The sequence below is a fragment of the Amphiprion ocellaris genome, chromosome 21, assembly GCF_022539595.1.
Source record: "Amphiprion ocellaris isolate individual 3 ecotype Okinawa chromosome 21, ASM2253959v1, whole genome shotgun sequence".
NCBI lineage: Eukaryota > Metazoa > Chordata > Actinopteri > Pomacentridae > Amphiprion > Amphiprion ocellaris.
Genome location: NC_072786.1, coordinates 27,202,273 through 27,224,029, shown reverse-complemented (window position 1 = coordinate 27,224,029; position 21,757 = coordinate 27,202,273). Strand labels below are relative to the sequence as shown.

Here is a 21,757-nt window from a genome sequence, read left to right as displayed (position 1 = left end):
AAACTCTGGTGTTCACGGGTTCGGCTACTTGGAAATCACAGGTGTACACAGTTTAGTTTTGTGATCACAGGTGTATTCACTTTTATTGCATTGATTTTCTGCTTTGGGGCTGTATTTTGCTTACAGTCTCTTTGAAATGTTTGTTTATCAGTCAAAATGCTCTACGTGTGGACTCTGAAATCATGCAATTATTGACAGATGATGTAATTTTGATCACTTCCGATGTGTACAGCAAAATTACCCTAGAAACTGGTGTCGTAATGCTGCACAAAAAAACACCTTAAAAACAGAAATAATACCAAATAATACAGCTGTCGCCATCCATCTTTCATAAACAGCTGAACAGATGCCTCATTAATCCACTGAGACCGCACATACAGTAGATCTGTTGACTGCAGCTGTTATTTAGTTCATCACAAACTCGACAAAAACTTCTCCCGCTTTCGGCCAAATAAAGATCTGACTCATTTCCCTTCACCCCGGGGGTTTGCCACCATAGCATTCTTCCATCAGCTGGTGCTAAACCACTGTGACTCAGCAAAAACAGAAACATTTCAAACACCGGGAGGAGGTGTGCAGACAAACAAAGGGGAAAGAGTCATTTTTAATTCATGAGCTCGTGCAGTACAGGAAAACCAGATCATCCGATATGCTGAGGCCTGGAAGCTCCTGGCAGCCGGCTCTGTAGGATCTGCTCGGCCTACCAGGAAACGGCAGCCGCCACGGGCACGCATCAGGCAGGAAGGGGTTGCTCATGCTGCTTAATGTCAGTGGATATTTACTGTCACCGGGTGGGCTGTTGCATCCTGTAGGGCACAGCTGCATTTCCCATAGGACTGCTCCATCTTAATGGGCAGCAAACGCATCATGAAGCATGGGTGGTGGATAAATGGATGCAGTGGAAGCGACAGCCAAATCTGTTTTCACCCTGGGAATTGTTTTTTGTAGACTAATGCACAGTCGGATCTGTTTGCCGTTTCCATACAGGAAAAAACAGCTGTATGTTTTAAACCAGAGAGAAAGAAATGCTTGATTATACCTAATCTTATATATCAGACCTGTCAATCCTCCAACCTTTAAAAATAATAATACTTTACTTTGAAATGACACAGGATTAGGTAAATTAGATGCAATGAAACCAGATGACATCAGGTTACTATTTATTCTAGCCCTTAACTGATAAACCCCAAACCCAAAAATACAAGAGGTGAGACGCTGCGCTCTTAACTGAAAGGCTTTGGTCGGGCGGCTGCCTTTCACTACACAAAATCTAAATAGCAGCCTCATTTGACTTTATTATGATTGTCATTATCTGATGCAGAAAAATAAGCCACTTCTACTCCTTTTAAATTGTGCCTCTTGACCATAAACATGTTATTAATCCACTGATTTTATACACAGACTCTGAAAGTCATTTGGACACCAACTATTATCTGATTATACAAAAGCAAATGCTCTATTCCATCCTGTAGGGGTGATCACATCTCATTATTCCAGTCACAAATTCACATCATTTGGGATTCTGTTTCTGTTAATTACTTACTGCAGTCTAATCAGTGGACTCTCCATCTGATAACATCTGTCTTCATGGCTTCCCTTCCTCTATTCTGCTCTGGTTGTTCTGTAAAGTTCCCTTTTTCTTTCTTTTTCCATCTGTTAGTAGTTCAATCACCAGATCAGTAGCAGAGATGCTTCAGGAAAAGGAAACAAATTATGGCTCCAAAAAGGCAAAGTCAGGTCATCCCACTTTGTTTTTATGCTTTATAAGGCCGTGTTTAACCTCAGTATCACAGCAATAGTTCCTCTCTCACATGCTGACTCATCTACTGCAGCAGCATCAGGAGATCCTTCTTCTTTTACCTTAGATCCATAGTTCTTTCTACCGCCAGATGACCATCCCTGTAACTGCATCATATTTGCAGTGCACGCTAAAAAAAAATGTGTGCATGTCAAGTAGATTTGCTGCCCGAATGACACTATAAAACACAATTCTGTAAAAAAACAAAAAACAAAAACTGCACAAACCTGGCAGCAAGGGTGTCGGAAAGAAAAAACTGTAGAATACCGTAGAGTTCAAAAACTGTGAAAATAATGGCACACATTGATAAAACAATCATTTTTAGCTGAATTAATTACAGTAAAAATGTCTAATTTTATGGTCAAATGTTGAGGAACTAAATATGATGTAAAAATAGAGATTTTTCTGTGATTTTTCTACTTACTGTATGTAATTTAAGAAAATAGCAAAAAAAAAGTAAAATAACAGTTTCAGATTATTTAGCAATTGTTTCAGTTCTGGATATAAATAATTTTTATTTGTCAGATTTGAAAAGAAATGTCCAAATATAGCAATGAAAAATGATTTATATTCATGTAAATTGGTAAAACATGTCAAATAATTGTATCTTTTTTTGATTCAAATACAGTAAAAATGGTGCAATTTGAAAATTAAGAATTGCTGTTATGTCCAATGAAGTTCTGCTTTTATTTTTGACCGTGACATGTAGATGAATGTTTTGATCAACAGTTTTTTTTTCTGTGATTTTCACTATTTATTACCATAATTTACCAGACCAGGGAAAATGTCAGTAAACTGCTCAAAAGATTCCAGTTAAAACTATGGGAAAAAAAACAAAACTAAATTTTCAGAGTTTATGCTGTGTTTATAAAGAAGTTTTTCTATAATCTTATTACATGAATATTACATTTTTTATTTGCTGGTTTAGCTCATTTTCCCAAGATTAATACACGTTTTTGATGTGGACATATTTGAACTTCAACCATTTTTTTCTGTGTTAGTATGTCAGTTAATACTTTTTTTTCTGCAATTTTACTAGGTATTATCCAAAACTTAACACAATTGGGAATATGTATAAAATAACCATAAATTGCTTTAAAAAACATTTATAAGCTGCTGAAAAAGTGTTAATTTTACATTTACAATGGAAAGGACACAAAATGTTCAACAAAACACAAGCCAAATAACATGAACTTGTAAACAAAACACTGCTTGATTGCCTTTAAGATGGATCTAACATTTATTGATTTTCAAAGCACAACATCAACAATGCTAACAGATAATTTTGAAAAAGAGCATGGTTTTTTTTGCCATCAAATCAGAACATTCAACACAAAATCTGCAATTTGCAATAACTCTAAACATAATGCAAAACAAACACTCCATTCAACCCACTACATAGCCTCATTCATCCTCATTTTGTGAATAAATGTATTATTTTTATATATTTGTGACCTCTAACAGGTATTTTGTCGCCCTCTACTTGTTGGTAGAGGCTGTGGTGCCAGTATTCACCGCTGCTGACAGTAAACTAATGCTGCATCTGGTGCAGCCCTCGATTTTCTTCCGTTTTATTTTTTACTTTAACGTTAAATAATAGGAGCTCAGAGCGCTCACAACATTGCAAATAAGGCAAAGTGACCGTCGGGCTACAGGACTGACCGACCACCATGTTGTCACGTTTGTGCAACTCGACGGATCCATCGTGTTTTTCTTATTTATGTTTATCCCGTCAGACACAACACACTGCTTGTTTACATGCATGTTTCTAATAATGGCTTCTGAGCAGTGACTGGTCAGTTACCAACATGTATTCTGTCATGTGTCTCAGCCGAGTCAACACCAGAACATCTGACTCCATAACAGCCTTATCTGACACATTTAAAACAGTATGTTGGATTTTTTATGACAAAAAAATTCCTGAGCAAGATTTATAAAAACTACACTCGGGAACTTTGAGCCGACTGCTGCTTTTTACAACACCGACTGACGTGCTGCACTTTCTGTAAACCACACCTCCACCAGCATTTTATGCTTATTTCCAGTTGAAAAAACCTGAGTGGAAATGTTGAGACAAAAAGTTTGCTCATGATTTTTTTTTACATTTAATTCACATTGAAAAGTGATGCATAGATAAAATCTACAAAGTGCAATCTAAAAGGTAATGAATTAATCATGGTAGCATGTGGCTAACATATTCACCCTTCCATATTTATATTAAGTTTTCTATATTGTTTATGTTTCAAATTAAACCTAAAATGGTTTAATCCCACCAGTTAGTGCCACCATCTGATTAGAATTAACAGCAGTGGATGGAATAACGTTCATGTTATCTGTTACCGATTTTGGAAGCTTAACTGGCTACTGCAAAGCATAGCAGCAGTCACTAATATTAACCTTTTTAGTGTAATTTGTGATGAACAATTTTAGTGCTATTTGATGCTTCATAGTAATAAGCACTTTCAGCTACATTGCCACATGTTTCTATACTTTAACTGATATTACTGCTATATCTAAGCTGTTTGTCCAATAACCCAAAGCATCCAGCTCCTTCAAATGCTATTATCTGTTCCAAAAACAACATCTGCCCTCACTTCACAGTCGTCCCTAAGCAATGGCACACGAACCAGACTTCTTTGGAGGTGGGGAAGGTGGAGAAAACTGGGCGGGTCGGTACGAAGAGGACGTTGTGCTACGTGGGTAAGACGAGGTGCTGGATTGGTAAGACGAGGTGCTGGATTGGTAAGACGAGGTGCTGGATTGGTAAGACGAGGTGCTGGATTGGTAAGGCGAGGTGCTGGATTGGTAAAACGAGGTGCTGGATTGGTAAGGCGAGGCGCTGGATTGGTAAGACGAGGTGCTGGATTGGTAAGGCGAGGCGCTGGATTGGTAAGGCGAGGCGCTGGACTGGTAAGGCGAGGCGCTGGATTGGTAAGGCGAGGCGCTGGACTGGTAAGGCGAGGCGCTGGATTGGTAAGGCGAGGTGCTGGACTGGTAAGGCGAGGCGCTGGATTGATAAGGCGAGGTGCTGGATTGGTATGAGGATGTGCTGCGTGGTGTGTATGAGACTGTGTTGCGTTGGTAAACTGATATGCTTGGTTGGACAGCAGGTCTCGGAGCAGGTGTTGGTTTCAAAATGGGTACTGGTTTTGGAGCTGGTGCTGGCTTTGGTACCAGCACAGGGTTTGGCGCCGCTACCGGGTTCGGTGCTGGTACAGGGTTTGGCCCCCACCGTGTCGCAGCACCAAATATGTCAACTGGCGGCTTTGTGGTCTTGTACTTTAGCAGGTACTCGGGGTAGATCTGGTGCTTCTCAAACACAATAAATATGGACGGGTTCATAACGTCGTTTACACAGCTGTCGAAGAAGTTTATGTCTCCGCCGTCCTTGGAAGGAGGTCGGCGGTAGTCAGACTCCCCTTTGGTATAATCTCCCACCAACACCCGTGAGACAAACATGGTTCTGACATCGGTGTTGCCGGTGTAGTCGTGGGAGTATTTGGCATCCCGGGCAAAGTAGCTACCTGGGTTTGGACACAAACACATGATCGTGAGAAAACATGTCATCATGTGGGCAAAGATTCTAGGGCAAGGGCAACAAAGGAATATTTTAGTTATTGATAAACAAATTTTTTGCTTGAAAGGGCAATTTTTTGCAGGTGAAAAATCTCTGTCGCAGACTGGTGGATTAGTTCCTCTTGGTTGGACGTAAGTTGCTGCCGCATATGATGGAATTTAAGTATCTTGTTTAAAAGTGATGGGAAAAGAAAATGTGAGATGGACAGATGCAGTACTATGAGATCAGCCAGAAGGTAAAGCTCTTGATTTGCCAGGGGATCTACGTTCAGGAGTACTGGGTAGTGACTGGAAGAATCTGATTTCAGATACAAGTCGTCAAAATGGGTTTTCTGGGGTTGGATATTTGGGCTCAGCTTTAGAGAAAGAGTGAGGAGCTCAGACATCCGGAGGGAGTCTGATTAGGAAGCCTCTTGGGTGCCTTCCTTTGGAGGTTTTTCGGGCACCTCCAACTAGAAGGAGACCCTGGGGTTGAACCAGAACTCACCGGAGGGCTTACATATCTCATCCGGCTTGAGAACACCTTGGGATTCCCTAGGAAGAGATGGAGAATGTTGCTGCTTCCCCTGCTGCAACCGTGATTCAACCCACAGAAGAAAATGGAGAATCTGAATCATGACAACATCCTTTCACAGCGCACAAGTTGTCCCAAAAAGTCAAAATTAGTAGATTTACTATGGTAAATAGCTGTGAAGTAGAATCCTTTCTTTAGCGAGATAAATGGCGACATTCTCGTGACAAGAGTTCTCGTAATACTGATCAAGAGCATTTTTCCACATTAGAGTACGAGAAGGTGCACTAGGGTCCAAGTTATGCAAATTTCCATTTACTCAAGTCCTTCAAAATCCACAGGAATCCCTCTGTAGATGTCCACGTGGAGCCCAAAATTTGTGATACAAGGGCAGAACTGTTCATGTTTTGCAGTAGTATCTGAGGGTGGAAGATGTCGAGACCTTCAAAGTGGACTGGAAAGTAGTATAATTTAGAACAACTATATGCCCATGAGCATGTTAGAAAGGGAGTTAAACCTGTTAGCATCTAGTACATCCTCTGTACTATGCAGTGAATTCCCAAACTTGTGCACCAGATTAGTCTGTTAGAGCTGAAGGAGGGAACAACCACAGTGATGGAGATGAAATCAGGTACAGCAACTAGCAGTTTGGAAGGATTACAGTCTGAAAAGATAGCAATTAACGGCAAGTATGTCGAAAGCACTAGCTAGCTTACTAGCATTTGTGTAACAACCCTTGCTGCCAGAAGGGGGACACACAAAGAAACAGAAACAACTGATCCGTTATCACAGCAGCTGCGACTGTTAAGCAAACACAACATTCTCTAACAGAAAAAATGGCAAAATGAAGCAATTTTATAAAATGTTTCTTCAAACTTGAGTTAGTGTTAAGTGAGTTTTACGTGCCGTTCCTGCAAATCACTGCATGTTTTGTTTGTAATTTAAGACAAAAGCTTATCTTTAGTTCTCCATCCATTAAGCAACTCATAATGAATATGTCCTCTACCCACCTTTGCCAAAAGCAGTTCCATTAACTCCACAGACTCTCCAGTCGAAGTTGTGGAGGCAGATGGCCTCTATGTGTTTACTGTCGGTGCCATGGAAAAGCTTCCTTTCCATCACAGTGCGACCTCCATTGTTGGTCTTCATCTGATTCTTCTGCCTTGAGTTTAGACAAGTAAATCAGAAAACTTCAATTAAAATGGAATAGTTTGATGTATGTAGCTTCTACTGTTCATCATAAGTTGTACTACAATGCTAAAATTTTATAAAACAACAGAAAGTAGAGGACAGTCTGGACACTGAGCAATATCTATGTACCGTTTGCTGACATTAGCCATCCTTAACGCTACTTGTAGCGGCAAAAGCACAAAATTTTACCTTTGTAATAACAAGAATGTGTCATTTTCACTTTAAAAAGTTGCATAGCTTCCCTTTCTTGATCAGAAACAGGAGGTTGCTTGTACAGACAAATTGATAATGAAGTTAAGAATCGCTTATTTTAAGGGAAATAAGTGATTGAATGATGATTGGCAGATGCTGTTCAGATATATGTTAGAGTTACAATCTCAAAATGGAAAATGGTGGGGGTCATTGTTTATTATACATCCAATGTATTTCACAAACTAGTTAGGAGCTTACAGTGAAGACGAAGCTTGACTCCGTACCACTATCTGCTCTTCTACATGTGCTGCAGACAAACCTAACAGCATTGTGAACAACGGAGCTTCTCTTCTGAATAAACTATATGATGACACCATCTATAAATTAACCCAAGGATCTTATTCTGCATTCTGTAAAAGATCATTTTAATATCGGACTACCAATGTGCCGATACCAATATATCCATGACAGGCCAGTATCCGTAAATTGGTCAAGCAATGCTGATAAGAACGTGTTAAAATCAATATGTACCACTGGAAGACTTCCCAGAGAGCTTTGTTCTGAATCCTCTCGATGCTGATGATATCGAAGCCTCGCATGGTTCTACAGAAGAGAGTTTCAATCTCCTTGAATTCATCTGAGGTGCTCTTTAGAGTGATTCTCTGCAATGACAGAAACATTGTCAGTCATTATCAGCTGCAAAATTGGATTTTTAATCATTTTTTTCATCAGTTAGAGGCTGTGGAAACAAGCTGCTATCACAATGTTAACTCGTTAGTTTGTTTCAGCTCTGCTTTGGTCTCCACCAACTGCTCAGGCTAATGTTTCATTTATTTACAGACTAATGGCAAAATAATCATCACTGCCACTTATTAAAGGCAGATATTTAAAGTATCAGGGGATAATTATGTGTTGCACTGAATGCCAAAATGATTTTTAAGGACATTTTAAATAGCTGAAAAACAAAATGAGCTTTTGTTTGTAAGTTTTGAGAGTTTGACTTTTTAAGGCACAAAAGCCTTCATATGGAGGAACACTGAAATATTTACCATCAGATCTACTCTTATTCTGTTTGATATCCTCAGAACGCTGATGTGAATGTGTGGAGAGTGTTTGGGTTGTAAAGTTGGATGTGACGAACTCGTAGGAACAGAAAGAAAACAGAACATTAGTGTTTTTGAGGAGGAAGCACAGACTAGATCTAGATAAACCATCTCCTGATGCATTAAGGCATGAATTAGAGAAATGATAATAGCAGAGAAGAAATTGAATTAGACTTTAAAATGAGAGTAAAAGAGACATATTGCAGGCTTTTAGATGTCCTGTTTAATTCAAATAAAGCATATTACTTGATGAGAAACATGTCTGGTAAAAGTTCGCTCTTAGAAGTGAAATTAAGTCTAATTTTCAAATACAAAGGGAGAAAAGTGATACTGAAATACTAAATTAACCCTATGAATACAGTTTCTGGGTGTTTTTACTCACTGTGGGCCCATTTTTTACTGCAGTATAAAGTTCTGTACCTCTATGGAAATAGAACAACCAGGACTAGAAGAAGAGAAAACTCAGGAATGTCTTCTGTGGAATATTTTTGCAATATATTCACTAAAAAGTCCCTCAATTTTTGTCATGTGACTGTTGGTTAGAGCTGAGTCACTAATGGCTTTACAGTTGAGAAAAGAAATGCAATTAATTTTTGTTGTTTACTGAATATGATTAGTGCAAATGGTTTGTTTTTGGTCAATTTTTTAAATTAGACACATAGAATGAGGAGATTCTGATTAAATAGCATGACTGTATACTCGGGTGTGTATATTTTTTCTCATTGGAACAGTCCATTATAAATGAACAGTTGCAGGACAGTCAGAAAGTTAAAAATATGGCAATTCCTAGTTTTTTAAGTTGTGTTGTTTTTTTTTGTTTTTACAGTTTCTAGCTCTGAATTTTGATTTTTTTTTAAAAAAAATGTAACATTTTTCAAAAATCTACTGTATATAAATAATAAAAACGTTTATTAGATCTGAAAAGACAGCTTCCAGACATATTTGATAGTAAATAAATAATAAAAGCTCCAAGTAGCCCCAAGGTATTGGACACCATTTTATTCAGCATTATGAGAAAAGTTGCACCCTCAGTTATTCAAACAACAAGATCGACATTCACTAAATCACATCTGAATTTATTTCTAAGGAACACTTCAGGAGCCTCCTTCAGAAAGTAAGATTATGTTTTTATAAATTGTGAAAAAGCAAAATTAACTGAATGAGTTAAGGAAAGAATAAGGAAAGATTCTGTCCGATGTTCTAATATGTGAATCAAACAGCTAAGACAACAGAAAAACAGATTTTAGTGTTTAACAACATGCAGAAAACACAATGCATGAGTGATCAGTGATGGAAGTAGGATTTTAGAAAAAAAATCTGATTATAGAGAGCTAAATATGTCTTTTGACACCCTTATAATGCCATAAATCATTTAAAAAAAAATAAAGTTGAATTTCTTTGATTATTTATTTCCTCCTTTAATGTTTCTGTTGATAAATTTTGAATGTACCATTTTTAAAAAAAACAGTGTTTTGACTTTTTGAGGTCCTTTAAATCCAATTAGCTGAAAATTATTAAAGGTAAACATAATGAGCTCTGGAAGATTTCAGATTTGATAATAGATTCTGATTTCTTTACAGCAACAGAACCACTTGCATAAAGAATGGACAAGACACAAAATATGTTGTTAAAAAAAACACAATGTAAATTATATATTTGCAAATCATCTTTTGTTGTAATTTTTAATCATTTTTTCCCTCCAGAATATTCAGAGGTTATAAACTTAACAAGGAAAGAAAAAAGAAAGTAGGAAAACAGAAAGAAATAAGACATACAGCACATTTAGACAAATATTTAAATAACCAGATATACGATGTGTAAGAAATAAATATAGTTTAGAAGCAGTTACATAGACTTTTTACTAGCCACAGAGACTTTGAAGTTGTATTTGTCATGCGGGTTGAGGATGTGGTGCGTTCACTATACCAAGCATCCTTTGGCAGGGATCTGAGTCTTGTCCCAGGTGTCCGGTACGGGGGTGGAGTTGGCGTGACTCGGAGGTTTTCTGCTGAGATCAAGGTCAGGATGATTACTGTGACTTGGTTTGGATAAAACACTGTTTCAAATGTGGGAAACACGACTAAGAGCAGTGCAGTGTGCATGTTTTGGTACCAAAGCATCAGTTCTCATGACATCCTTAGCTCTATTGCTGATATTGTTCTGAATGCTTTCTGAAGCAGCTTTATTTGGGCCACTTTACCTCACTTTCTTTTCTTGAACATCGGCAGCAGAAACAAAGCGAGGACGTCGACACACGATCCTCAGAGTGTCGTACTGCTTGTTTGTTTGTATCATGTCTGAGGGGAAAGAAGTTTCATTTTAAACTGTAATTTAATTTTTCAAAAAAAAACAGCAGAATATAGAAATAAACAGAGCTTTGTTTACCCTGGAAACTGAGCGAGTACGTCTGTGAACCAGCTTTAAATTCCACCACATCTTTGTCGTTGTCCAGAAACTTCTGCTCCAGAGTTGCGCTGTCGACATCTGATGGTCTGTGTGCACCGGTCTGCAACACAAGACAAGAGAGTCCGTTTTAAACCCTGAAACTGACCTCCATTAGCATAATGACCAAAGGAATATCACCGGCAGAACCTGAAAATAAGTAAAAGCTGCTGTTTCCCTTGACCTGGTTAGCTTAGGAAAATAAGTATAAAATATGTAAAACAGCCTTGAAGTGTTTGAAGGAAACAAAATCTGCCAAATGTTGTTGATGTCCAGGAAACCGGTTTAGTAACATAACAGACTGACTGACTGCTGCCTGTAGGTTTTAGTCAAGAGATGCTAAACTGTAAAAATTTTGCAGAATTAAAGTCTCATATGGTGAAAATCCATCATAATGGAAAATTACCGACCAGCATAGTCCATCCCATAAAAGAGTTTCTGCAGATGTAACAGCTTTAATGTTCTATCTACACCGCTCAAGGACGTAACCATAGTTACTACATCCTGCTTAGTTTTGGGGAGTCATAGTTGTGAGGAGATGGGGACAATATCTCACAAATCCAGCTCACAAAAGTATGTACTAATGAACACCTGCTAGTCTTCAACCCACCCTCCCCTTTCCCTTTGTCCTCTTTCTTTCTTTAAAGCTCTGTGTCATTTGTCTTCTGCACACCTGGATGCTCTGTTGAACTGCTTGACCTTTCTCACAAGAAATGAACCATTAATAGATAAACCCTGTTGTTGAAGACAATTTTATTGTTTCAGAAGTCAACACTCCACTGGACTAAGACATGTTTAATTTCCACCATTTTTATTGTGTTTTGTGGTTGTTTTAAACACGGAGGTCTACAGTAAAAGTTGTTAAAATATAAAGACTCCTTTCCTTAAGGCCTCAACAACTAGCTATCCATCCAGCATTACAAGAGTTGTTGAGCTAAAAATTCACTATTAAACTTAAAAAAAAAAAATGTCAGAAAGAGCAGCTATCCCACCAGGTTTGTTTACTTTCTAGAGCTGCTTCTGCTAACTCTGAAATGTCTCAGCTATGAGCAAAAACCACCAAATGTTCTGCTGTTTGCTGAAAGAATGAACACAAGAGTCTTCATGCACTCCCAGCATCTGAGGAACTGAAGATCCAGTGGATTATTTTGATTTTTGATAAATATGTCACCAAAACAATAGTAAAATCCTTAGTGCTAGCACGCTGTGTGGCTAATGTGACTAACATTACCATTAGCCTGGATTGTACGTCCACAGGTCAGAGCTCTGTGGAAACTGTAAACATGAAGGACATTCAGAGATGGTCTGAAGAGCAATTTGAAACTAATAACCAAGGGCTGGGTGTGTTTCTGTGTTTCTACGTTTACATCTCTTAGCTTCTCTCCGGCTCTCTGTGCTCAGATATAATGTGTTTTAATACAACTGAATTCCCAATAAAGCAGTTTTCATTTTCATATTTTTCTGTTTTTGTTGTCAGACAACGAAATAAATTGGAAATAGTGACTGAAACACAACCGATTAAGACTAAGATTAACTAAGATTAAATGTTAACCAGAGAGCCATTTTCAAGATAAAGCTCTGCACCAAAGAACATCGTCTAACAAACTCATGAGTTAAAAACAGCAGCTGTGTTGTGAATTCTGCAATATTTCCATATAAAATGATTACATTCCTGGTCAGCAGCCAACACTCTTCAAGTCTGTGTTGGCTGCTGTGCTCAACTGTCTTGCTCTGTGCTACCAGTTACAAATGCAGGGAGAGTCTTCTTCCTGAAGGAAGCACTAGGTCAGCTAGATTTAAAGCTACAGATACTGAAAAAGCCTATTTAGAGCAGAATTAAAACCAGGAGTTATAATGAAATCATCTTTTCAGCTTTTGAAAGATTAAAAAACACATTCTTGAATAAATGTCCACAAAATGGAGCCTTTAAAGTGGATCTGATACTGCAAACAGTGTGATGTAAACATCTAATTCTTCCTTAAATCAAGATTTTTTTTTTTTTTTAACTTATTTTAGGCCTAAATATTCTAACATGATGAATTTAGAGCTCTCAGTTGGTAGGAGCATCATCAAATTTCAAACTGAGCCCTGAAAGTTCAGTACTTGAACTAATTTGACCAAAATATTGTCACCTTCCTAAAATAATGGCCCAAGTCAGTTTTGGAAAAAAGTTGTTTTTTTGCCTAAATATCTCCTCATGATGCTGGCCACCTCTGGTAAAATCGCCTACATCCTCAGCTGAACAGATCATGTGATTCTACCCCTGCAGTATAACGGCCTAGGTCAGGGTTCAATGTGGTGTGGTTCAGTTTTTTGTGTTTCCTGAAAAAATGACTTAGGCCATTATTTTGAGAGGGTGTCGATATGAGGATCTGTCGTCTGTTCCTAGATCGTCTTTTATTCAGAATTTTATGCTCACTAAAGGTCTGAAAGATGTTCTTTTGGAAAATGTAAACCTGAGGGACAAAAGATGAACAAGAATTTGAGAACTGAATCTTCAAACTTTTGTTTCATCCAACAGTCTAATATGAGCATGACTAATTCAACCGGCTGCTAATCTCTCCTCAGAGATGTCTGAGCTGTGTGGCTGCCTCGGTTGGATGTTTTTGTGTGGATGTAAAGGTGTAAAGAAAAGATTAGAACTGTAATGATGAGCTGTACACTTAGTAGAAGCTTAAGCTAAAGAGTATAGCAGAGAAAAAGGGAAGATAAACCAGATAAATCAGAATATACAGAAGCACAGGGTTATGTAAACGCATACAGTAGTCAGTTCATCACAGGTTTAGTGGACCGTAAGTGGGAAGTTCAGCCACATTTCAGTGTTTAATGCATTTAAAACTGTCCACATAAACCACAGTCTCAGAGCTGAGCACTGCATCACTTTATCAGTTTCACTTTAGGTAAATCTCTGACTGTCTTTTTTAAACCATGAGCAGCATTTATCAGACTGAGTATAAAAACAGCGGCCACTGCAGCAGCTTTTAGATTTGCGGTGAGGCTCCTAAAATGTCACGGCAACAGAAGTGCGATGGCCATTTTTAGCCCAAATCAGCTCCACGAGGTTCGCTGGCAGAGACGTGCTGTCAGGGAGCATATCTTCAGCCGAACTCTGGGCTGCTGCAGCTGGACTTTCTAATTTTCTGCTATCTTTCAGCGTTGCACAAGTTTTGTGACATGGCGCTGCAGAGGGCAAAGACTTCAAACTTTGATCGTGTCAGAATGAGCAGAAATCACAAGGCTTTGACTGACCACTGTTCAGAGAGGAGATAACGGGGCATCCATTCAGCATTTTAGAACTGAGATGGTTAATTTGTAGTTTTAAAGAGCTGCATTTCAGTCACTATTCGATACTTATTTCTTTGTGTGACAACAGAAGCAGAAAAATATGCAACTAAAAACAGCTTTATTAAGATTTTAGGACAAACAAAACACAATACAGCTGGATTTTTAACCTAATGGGTCCTTTAATATTTCTGTCATTTTTGTCATTTGTTGCTCTGCCAACAACAAATGAAAAAAAATAATGTATTTTATAAATATAGTAAATTTCTATAGATTTTTTCAGTATTTTCACCAGCAGTCACTTCAGAGCTGCTAATCTACACATTTTACAACTGTTTGCTTTAAGAAGTCAGTCATCTATTGGGTTGCATCAATACATTAGCTTGCTTGAACACCCCATAAACATTTACATTTTACTGCAGCATTGAAAAATAACCGTTCAGTTCATGTTTCCTCCCTTCTCTATGTGCTAACCAACAAACCAGCTCTGCATGGAAACGCAGTGTAGAATGAAGACGCTCCTGAAATCAAGTTTACTGACAAATTCACCAAAGAATTTAGCAATATTTTCATGCAAAATAATAAGAACAGAGAGAGTCTTCTTCCTGAAGGGGGCGGGGACAGCAGCAACTCTAGCTGCATTTAAAGCTACAGACACTAAAACAGCCCATTTAGAACAGAACTAAAACCAGAAGTCATGGTAAAATTAATCATGTTTGTGGTCCATTGAGATGAAAAACTGAAAGACACATTCTGTGGACATTCAACTTTCATTAATTTGCTGGACAGAAGCTCAACATGGAACCTTTAAAAACTAATGTGATGAACGTGTTAGCAAACAGCCGCTTATTGACATATCCAGCAGTCAATTAGCAGCGTTAGCATTCATGCGGAGTCCTGTTCTGTGTTTTTGAAGGAAATATGTAACTTTAAAGCTGTTAAATATGCCACTATGTGTCCCAGCTTGTACCTAAGTAGTTTGGTGCTCATCAGGCAGTGTATAATGTAGCTTTAACTTCTTTAAATTGAAAAAAGGTTGCCAGTTGCAAGTAGAATCAATGCTAATGAGCTGTAATACTGAACACAAATAATAAAGCTGCTAGCTAAGCAACCAAAATGCAAAAGCTGAAAAGCTCTAAAATGCTTTGTAGAGCCCAACTGCTGAGTTTGATCCTTTGTTTCTATAAAAAATATGGATTCTGGAGTGTTGGCGCCCTTTTCAGAGCCCTGAAACTGGCTAGATTTTGTGTTTGAATTTGTAGTGGACCACATATTTCACAATTCCTGGCATTTTTCAAGCATCCACACCACAAACATGCAATGCTGTCTGGAGTTACTCACATCTGAAGCGTACTGGTTCCAATTTCCGAACTCATCCTGCCAGTACCAAAGCCACTCGGTGGTGAGGATGTAAGTCGGCTGAAGCAAAGAGTTCATGGTGGAAAGACGTCGCACTTTGTTCGGTCCACAGGTCATCGTGTCGAAATGCACAACTTGGCTGGTGGTACTAAAGACAACAAATCGGGAATCTATTAATAATACAACTAGCTTAACTAAAAAAAAAACCTCCAGTAGTCAAATTTTTCACTATGTTAATGTGTCCATATGGTGTTTTTTACATGCTAGATAACATATCATGAAATCCGCCGGGAGGTTTTGGAGTCTAGAGGCTTCAAAAGAAAGTCACGTATTGGGTTAAATCAAGACTTTAGCTTTCTGGAACACCACAGAAACATTTGCATTTTAGTGTATCAACAAAATAATCCCTTTCAGCTCATGCTTCCCCTTGTCTCTGTGTTAACCAGCAAACCAGCATTGTACAGAAACACTGATTTTAATCATCAAGGTCAGTTTACAGGGTTATCTTAGTTTGGGCTTGAAACTTGAAGCTTGGAATTGGAAGCATTTAGGAAGCAGTAGGATCCAATGTTTTCAGAGATAGCAGGGACTAAAAACTAAGGTGTTTCTGGTTCTTCAGAATCACTACTTATGATTTTCCTCTTGTGCTTTCTGCTTTAAAGAAACACAGTGATAAATCCTTTACTATGCAGAATTAAAAGCAGAAGTGCTGTGATTTGTCGACAGAATCTCATTACTAAAGGCATCACTGTGCTTCTGCTGTGTATATGACGATAAAGTTCATGTTTATTTTAGGTCTACTGTGGAATATGCTACAGTAACAACCTTGAGGTGTTGAGTTTGGTGAAAATCAAAGTACCTGTATGTGTTTTTGGGATCACAGTAATCCTTCTCAATCATCTCGTTCTCAGGCATGCTGGTCCACTGGTCGCCCTCTTTCACCTCCCATCTGTACGGCATCTTGTCGTGAGCTTTGAAACAACGATCTGAGAACACACAACAAAGATTAATGGTCAAACTGGTGTCAAACAAACACACAAAAGACTTTAAGTGTTTGTTTCGCAAGATGATCTGTGACCCATGATTGGTTTCTCACCCTCATGGATGCAGTGTCCTTTGACATAGAACATGCAGATCTCCGTTTTATCTGGAAGAAACAAACAAGTATGAGTTTTATTTGACATTTTACACAAATGGAGAGCAGTTAGTTGAAATCAGCTGACTTATTTTACCTCTGACAGGCCTTGGTCGTCTGTTCGGAGCATCACTGCCATTTGCAGCTTCGGCAGCAGTGAAAATGTGACTGGTGGAGCGGGTTTTTGGTAGCTGCTGAAAGTTGCCCCGGTTGCCCCGGTTGCCTCGGTTGCCCCGGTTGCCCCGGTTGCCACCTCTTCCTCTGAAAGCTGCAGAAGTTTTATTCGGATGTTCATTGTGCTTTCCGCCTTCGCTACTCGCGACGGACGCCTCGCCGTCGGACGATCCATCGGCGCCGTACAGATCCAAGGTGTCGATGTTTTCGAGGATGTCGCTGAGGGAAGCGGCTCGTATCTCCCTTGGTTGGTTGTCATGGCTTCCTCTGCCCCTGCCCCTTCTATTGCCACCTCTTCCTCTTGCTCTTCCTCTTCCTCTCCCTCTTCCATCAGTGTTGCCGGAGAACCTCAGAGCCTCTTTATTCACGTAGACGGATTTCAGGGAGGGGAACAGGGTGTCTGGGATGCCTTTTTCCTGCAGGGTTCGTAGCGGCTGTGGAGCATTGAAGTCATGGTTCCTGTAGCAGATGCACTCACTCCTGAAGGACTTCTCACAGATGTGAAGTCGTTTGCAGGCGTCGCCTTCCTGACAGCGACCAAAATCTCCGTGACCGTTGTTGTAATCATAGCAGACCTGGTGCAGTGAGGATAAGATGAGGAGGAAAGACAGTTACAATACAGCACTGAAAAAGCCTGGATACTGTTTGATGTAACATTCACCGCTTATCTGAGGGGTTTAATGTGACGCACGCTCAACATAGCCAGGCTTCCTTTGAGTTAACTGGCTCAACAAGACCTAAAACCCCAATCAGAATTGACGGGTAATACAACGATCTTCACCAACTTTAACCAGGTTTTCTCTATCAAGCTCCAATAAAAGAAGTAGTTTGAATCCTTTTTGTGGTTGCACCAGTGCTACCTGTGAAAAAGTTCCTTTGGAGCCCTGGTTTCACTAAATGCATTAGAAAACACAAAGTTTGGTTGCTAACCGGCTCATAACAGGCTAAAGTGGGTAAAACCTGATTTCTATATGATGTTTTATTTTGTCAGAGTGTGACATCAGTTCTCATCCATTTTCACTCCTAATCTGTCGGATTTACTAGTAAACAAGTTTAACAAATCCAGGCTTTCCTTGAGTTAACTGGTTCAACCAAACCTAAAACTCCAATTAGAGATATCGGTGTTACCAACTTTATTCGTTAATCAGGTTTTCTTCATCAGGCTCTGAGCACTCGCCTACAAAAGTGTTTGTTTGATGCATCATTTGACTCTTTTTTGGTTGGACCAGTGCTACCAGTAAAAAAAAGTTAGTCTGGAGCTCTGGTTTCACTTAAATATATTAGAAAACGCAAAGTATGGTTGCATAAACAAACCCCAAACTTTCCCTCTAACTGGTTTATAACAGGCTGAAGTGGATAAAACCTGGTTTCTACTTGATGTAATGTTTTGGAACAACAGTTGGAGCTTGATAAAAGTAGTTTGACGCATCATTTGACTCTTTTTTTTGTTGCACCAGTGCTACCAATAAATAAAGTTTCACTTAAATATGTTAGAAAACGCAAAGTTTGGTTGCATAAACAAACCCCAAATGTTTTCACAACAGGCTGAAGTGGATAAAACCTAGTTTCTATATGATGTAACACTTCAAAAAGCAGTCGGAGTTCAACATCACTATTCATCAATTCTTACTGCTTGTCTGAAGGCTGAATTAAGACAGCAGTGGTTTCTTTTCATGGTAGACTGAATATAATGGCCAATATATGGCATTTTTCTAGGAGAAAACTGTTACTTGCATGAGCTAATATATTTTGACAAAGTGTCAGGAAATTTAGGTTTATTGTCATAACGTCAAGTGCAGAGAGTGAAGGTGCATAAAAAAGTGATTTCAAAAGAAACAATAACAGAAAAAGTGATAAAAGAACCACCTGATTTGCTGTAGTTGTGCGTTTCCAGACTTACTGGAGGCAGCAGTGTGTTGTCGCTCTGCAGCAGCAGCGTTCGCAGCTCCTCCAGGGTCAGACTCTCCAGCTCATTTTCCCTCAGAATCCTCTGGTTGTGGTCAGACTTCAGCTCGTGGGAGAAGTTGCAGCCTCTCCTGTTGCCAAAGAATTCACACGATTCAAACAAGACCGACATTCAACACAACTAGCTGCACAGAACTTCCTCCATAATGTTTCATAACAACATTAAAATTCTCTAAAATTACACATTATTGAATATGGAGTTGTATTCATAAATATAACAGCATTTGTTGTTAAAAATGTGGTTTTGAGGTTTTAGACACATTTTGTTCAGCAGTGATTTTAGCCTGAAACCCCTTTTACATGTACACTATTGTTCAAAGGTTTGGGGTCACTTAGAAATGTCCTTATTTTTGAAAGAAAAGCTGATTTTTTTTTAAATGAAGATAGCATTAAATGAATGATAAATCCAGTGTAGACATTGCTAATGTGGTAAATGACTATTGTAGCTGGAAACAGCTGATTTTTAATGGAATATCTCCATAGAGGTACAGAGGAACATTTCCAGCAACCATCACTCCTGTGTTCTAAAGCTACATTGTGTTAGCTAATGGTGTTGAAAGGCTCATTGATGATTACAAAACCCTTGTGCAGTTATGTTAGCACATGGATAAAAGTGGGAGTTTTACTGGAAAACATGGAATTGTCTGGATGACCCCAGACTTGGTGGTGTAGTAGAAGCAGCATCCAGTCGTTCCGGTTTAGCTGCTCATCATGTTGTCTGCTGACATTAGACAACAACTGATGTGTAATGCAATAACAAACAAAATCAAATTTAAATTAACAGGAGCTTATCAAAGTGCTTGAAATTAGCCTGGTGTATTTAGTTACTTTGCTTCGGATCCTGCTGCAGGTATTTAACCCTTATGTCATCCTGTGGGTCAAAATTGACCCGTTGAAAAGTTTGAAAATGTGGAAAAAAAAAAATAAATTCACAGTCAACATTTTTGGGAAAATTTTGAACAATTTTTGGTGGAAAAAAAGAAATGTCAAAAAAAATGTTTCTTTAAGAACATTCAGAAAAAAAAGATTTTTTTCTGAATATTCTTAAAGAAAATATTAGAACTTTTACTGATATATATGTAATCACTTTAGATATGTGTAGGATTTTTTGGGAAGATTTTTATTCATTTTTTGAAAATATTTACAATTTTTTATTTTTTATTTATTTTTTTATTTCTTGCCAATTTTGGGGATTTTTTTTTTTTTTTTTAAATAAAATTTTTCAGGGAAACTTTTAAGAAATTATTGGAATTTTCTTCCTGAAGATTTTGCAAATTTTTATAAATTTGGGGAATTTTTTGTGGATTTTTTTCAGACAAGACATCTTGAATCTGTAACGACCCCTCAAGTAAAAACGGACTCATTTTACCCAGCTCTCCCCTTCTGTTTTTTTATTATTATTATTATTATTATTATTATTATTATTATTATTATTATTATTATTATGGACATTTCAATTTTTATCCTGGTAGATGTGAAATTTAATGGCAAACTGTAAGAATAATGTGTGTTTGAATGTTTTTTGGGAAGTTTTTGTTGGAATATTGGTGCTGAAATGTGGGAAAAATGTGACTTAGGCTTGTGTTTAGTCAAAGTTACACAGAAATGTCATCTCTGTGTTAATATAATCCACAGAAAACAACAGGAAACAGGCAGACTGAACTATTTTTAAGCAGTGATGGAATGTAAATTGACTTCTGTCTTTGCTCTACCTGTATACAGGTTAGATTTACTTCATCAGCTGCTGGTGATTCAAGGAACACACCCAAATTATCTGGTGTTAGTCACAACTGAACACAGACTCTGCCTGCTTAGAAAAACAAACATGAATCACTGCCCTCAGAGTCAAAACCCACGTTACCAACAACATGCCAACACGCCACTGGCATGTTGTACGTTCGCCTGTTTATTCACCATGACTAATATAGAGCAGAACTTTGAGCTTAACTCGATTTTGTGACTTTTATTCCTTAAAATATTGTTAAAACTCACGTCAGAAGTCATTGTGGATCAAACTGTGACTCATTTTCAAATAATTTTTTCTCTTTCCTCATTCAAAAGGACATATCTACTTTTTCTGAGTTTTATTCCAACTGAAAACTGATCAAACTGACACGACGTCTGTGTTTGTTTCAGGACAGTTTTCTAACAAAACTGCAGGTCAAAGTTAAATTTACTCATAAAACGCACTTAAAACTACAAGGTAAGTGATGTAAAAGTAAACCAGCTGACTGTAAAACACAATAAAAACACAATACGTAATGACTGGGAGAGTCACACCGGAAATTTCCCACGCGTACTTGAACGCACCATGAATAGGCCTTTAAACCATATTAAATTTTCAACCACTAAAACCATCCGTGGCAGCGCATTTCAGCTTAAAACAACTTTAAATTACAGTAGAAAGACATGGTAATTAGAATTTAAAGTGTTTTACACACTATTTTAACCTTCCTGTGCAGCGGCGGCGGCGGCGGCGGCGGCAGCAGTAAGCTCCTGATTCAACACGTTTACCTGAGCAGAGAGAAGCCACAGGAGCCCTTGAACAGGTAGAATTGACACAGGTGTAACCCCCTGCAGGTTCCGGGGCACTCCTTCACCCTGCACAGCCTCAGCCGGGTCCGGACCACCACCGTCGGCTGTCCGTTCGGGCAGCACAGGGCGAACTTGTCCTGGTTACTGATGACCTGCGACACGTTGGAGGAGTCACCTGGGAACAGGTTGAACATCAGGTCGTCGGTCCCCACCGCGCCCTGGTTGGCGCAGATGATCTTCAGGATCGTGGCCTCCATGGCGCTCAGACTGCGGATCTCTGCTTCCAGCAGACCGACAGACAGACTGACTGACCGCAGCTGCTGTGAGCTGAGAGGAGGAGGGGAAGTTCGGTTTCATTTCTGATGATCAGAAACCGAAACTTAACCGAGTGAAGCTGCAACGCCGCTTCTGACCGCTTGGGGGCGACACAGATCTGTAGTTCAGACATCAGGCTTGATTCAGCTGAAGTGAGTGGAGACAAGTTCACCTGGAAC

General features: G+C 38.8%; 1 protein-coding gene across 2 annotated transcripts; it reads right to left on the bottom strand.

Moving 5' to 3' along the window:
- Window positions 1-3,014: 3,014 nt before the first annotated feature.
- Window positions 3,015-21,626, bottom strand: si:ch73-252i11.1 (uncharacterized protein LOC553517 homolog). Of its 2 annotated transcripts, none has more exons than XM_023298774.3 (12): window positions 21,243-21,626; window positions 18,664-18,799; window positions 16,687-17,338; window positions 16,551-16,601; window positions 16,314-16,440; window positions 15,437-15,602; window positions 10,757-10,877; window positions 10,572-10,668; window positions 10,298-10,379; window positions 7,800-7,930; window positions 6,896-7,047; window positions 3,015-5,322 (listed from the first exon to the last, which is right to left on the bottom strand). In XM_023298774.3, the coding sequence occupies exons 1-12, from the start codon at window positions 21,518-21,520 to the stop codon at window positions 4,406-4,408; spliced, it is 2,910 nt and encodes a 969-aa protein (XP_023154542.2). In that variant the 5' UTR covers window positions 21,521-21,626; the 3' UTR covers window positions 3,015-4,405. The 2 variants fall into 2 exon arrangements, with proteins under 2 accessions (XP_023154542.2, XP_023154543.2); XM_023298775.3 differs by having other exon boundaries at window positions 10,298-10,376.
- Window positions 21,627-21,757: the final 131 nt, after the last annotated feature.

What these genes read in the sequence shown, in the direction of transcription:
- si:ch73-252i11.1 (XM_023298774.3), bottom strand. Translation starts at nt 21,520, where the DNA reads ATGGAGGCCACGATCCTGAAGATCATCTGCGCCAACCAGGGCGCGGTG. An exon ending in AGGACACTGCATCCATGAGG is followed by an intron (nt 16,441 to 16,550) that starts GTGAGAAACCAA and finishes GTGTGTTCTCAG; the next exon opens with ATCGTTGTTTCAAAGCTCAC. An exon ending in TGGAACTGCTTTTGGCAAAG is followed by an intron (nt 5,323 to 6,895) that starts GTGGGTAGAGGA and finishes GTCCAAACCCAG; the next exon opens with GTAGCTACTTTGCCCGGGAT.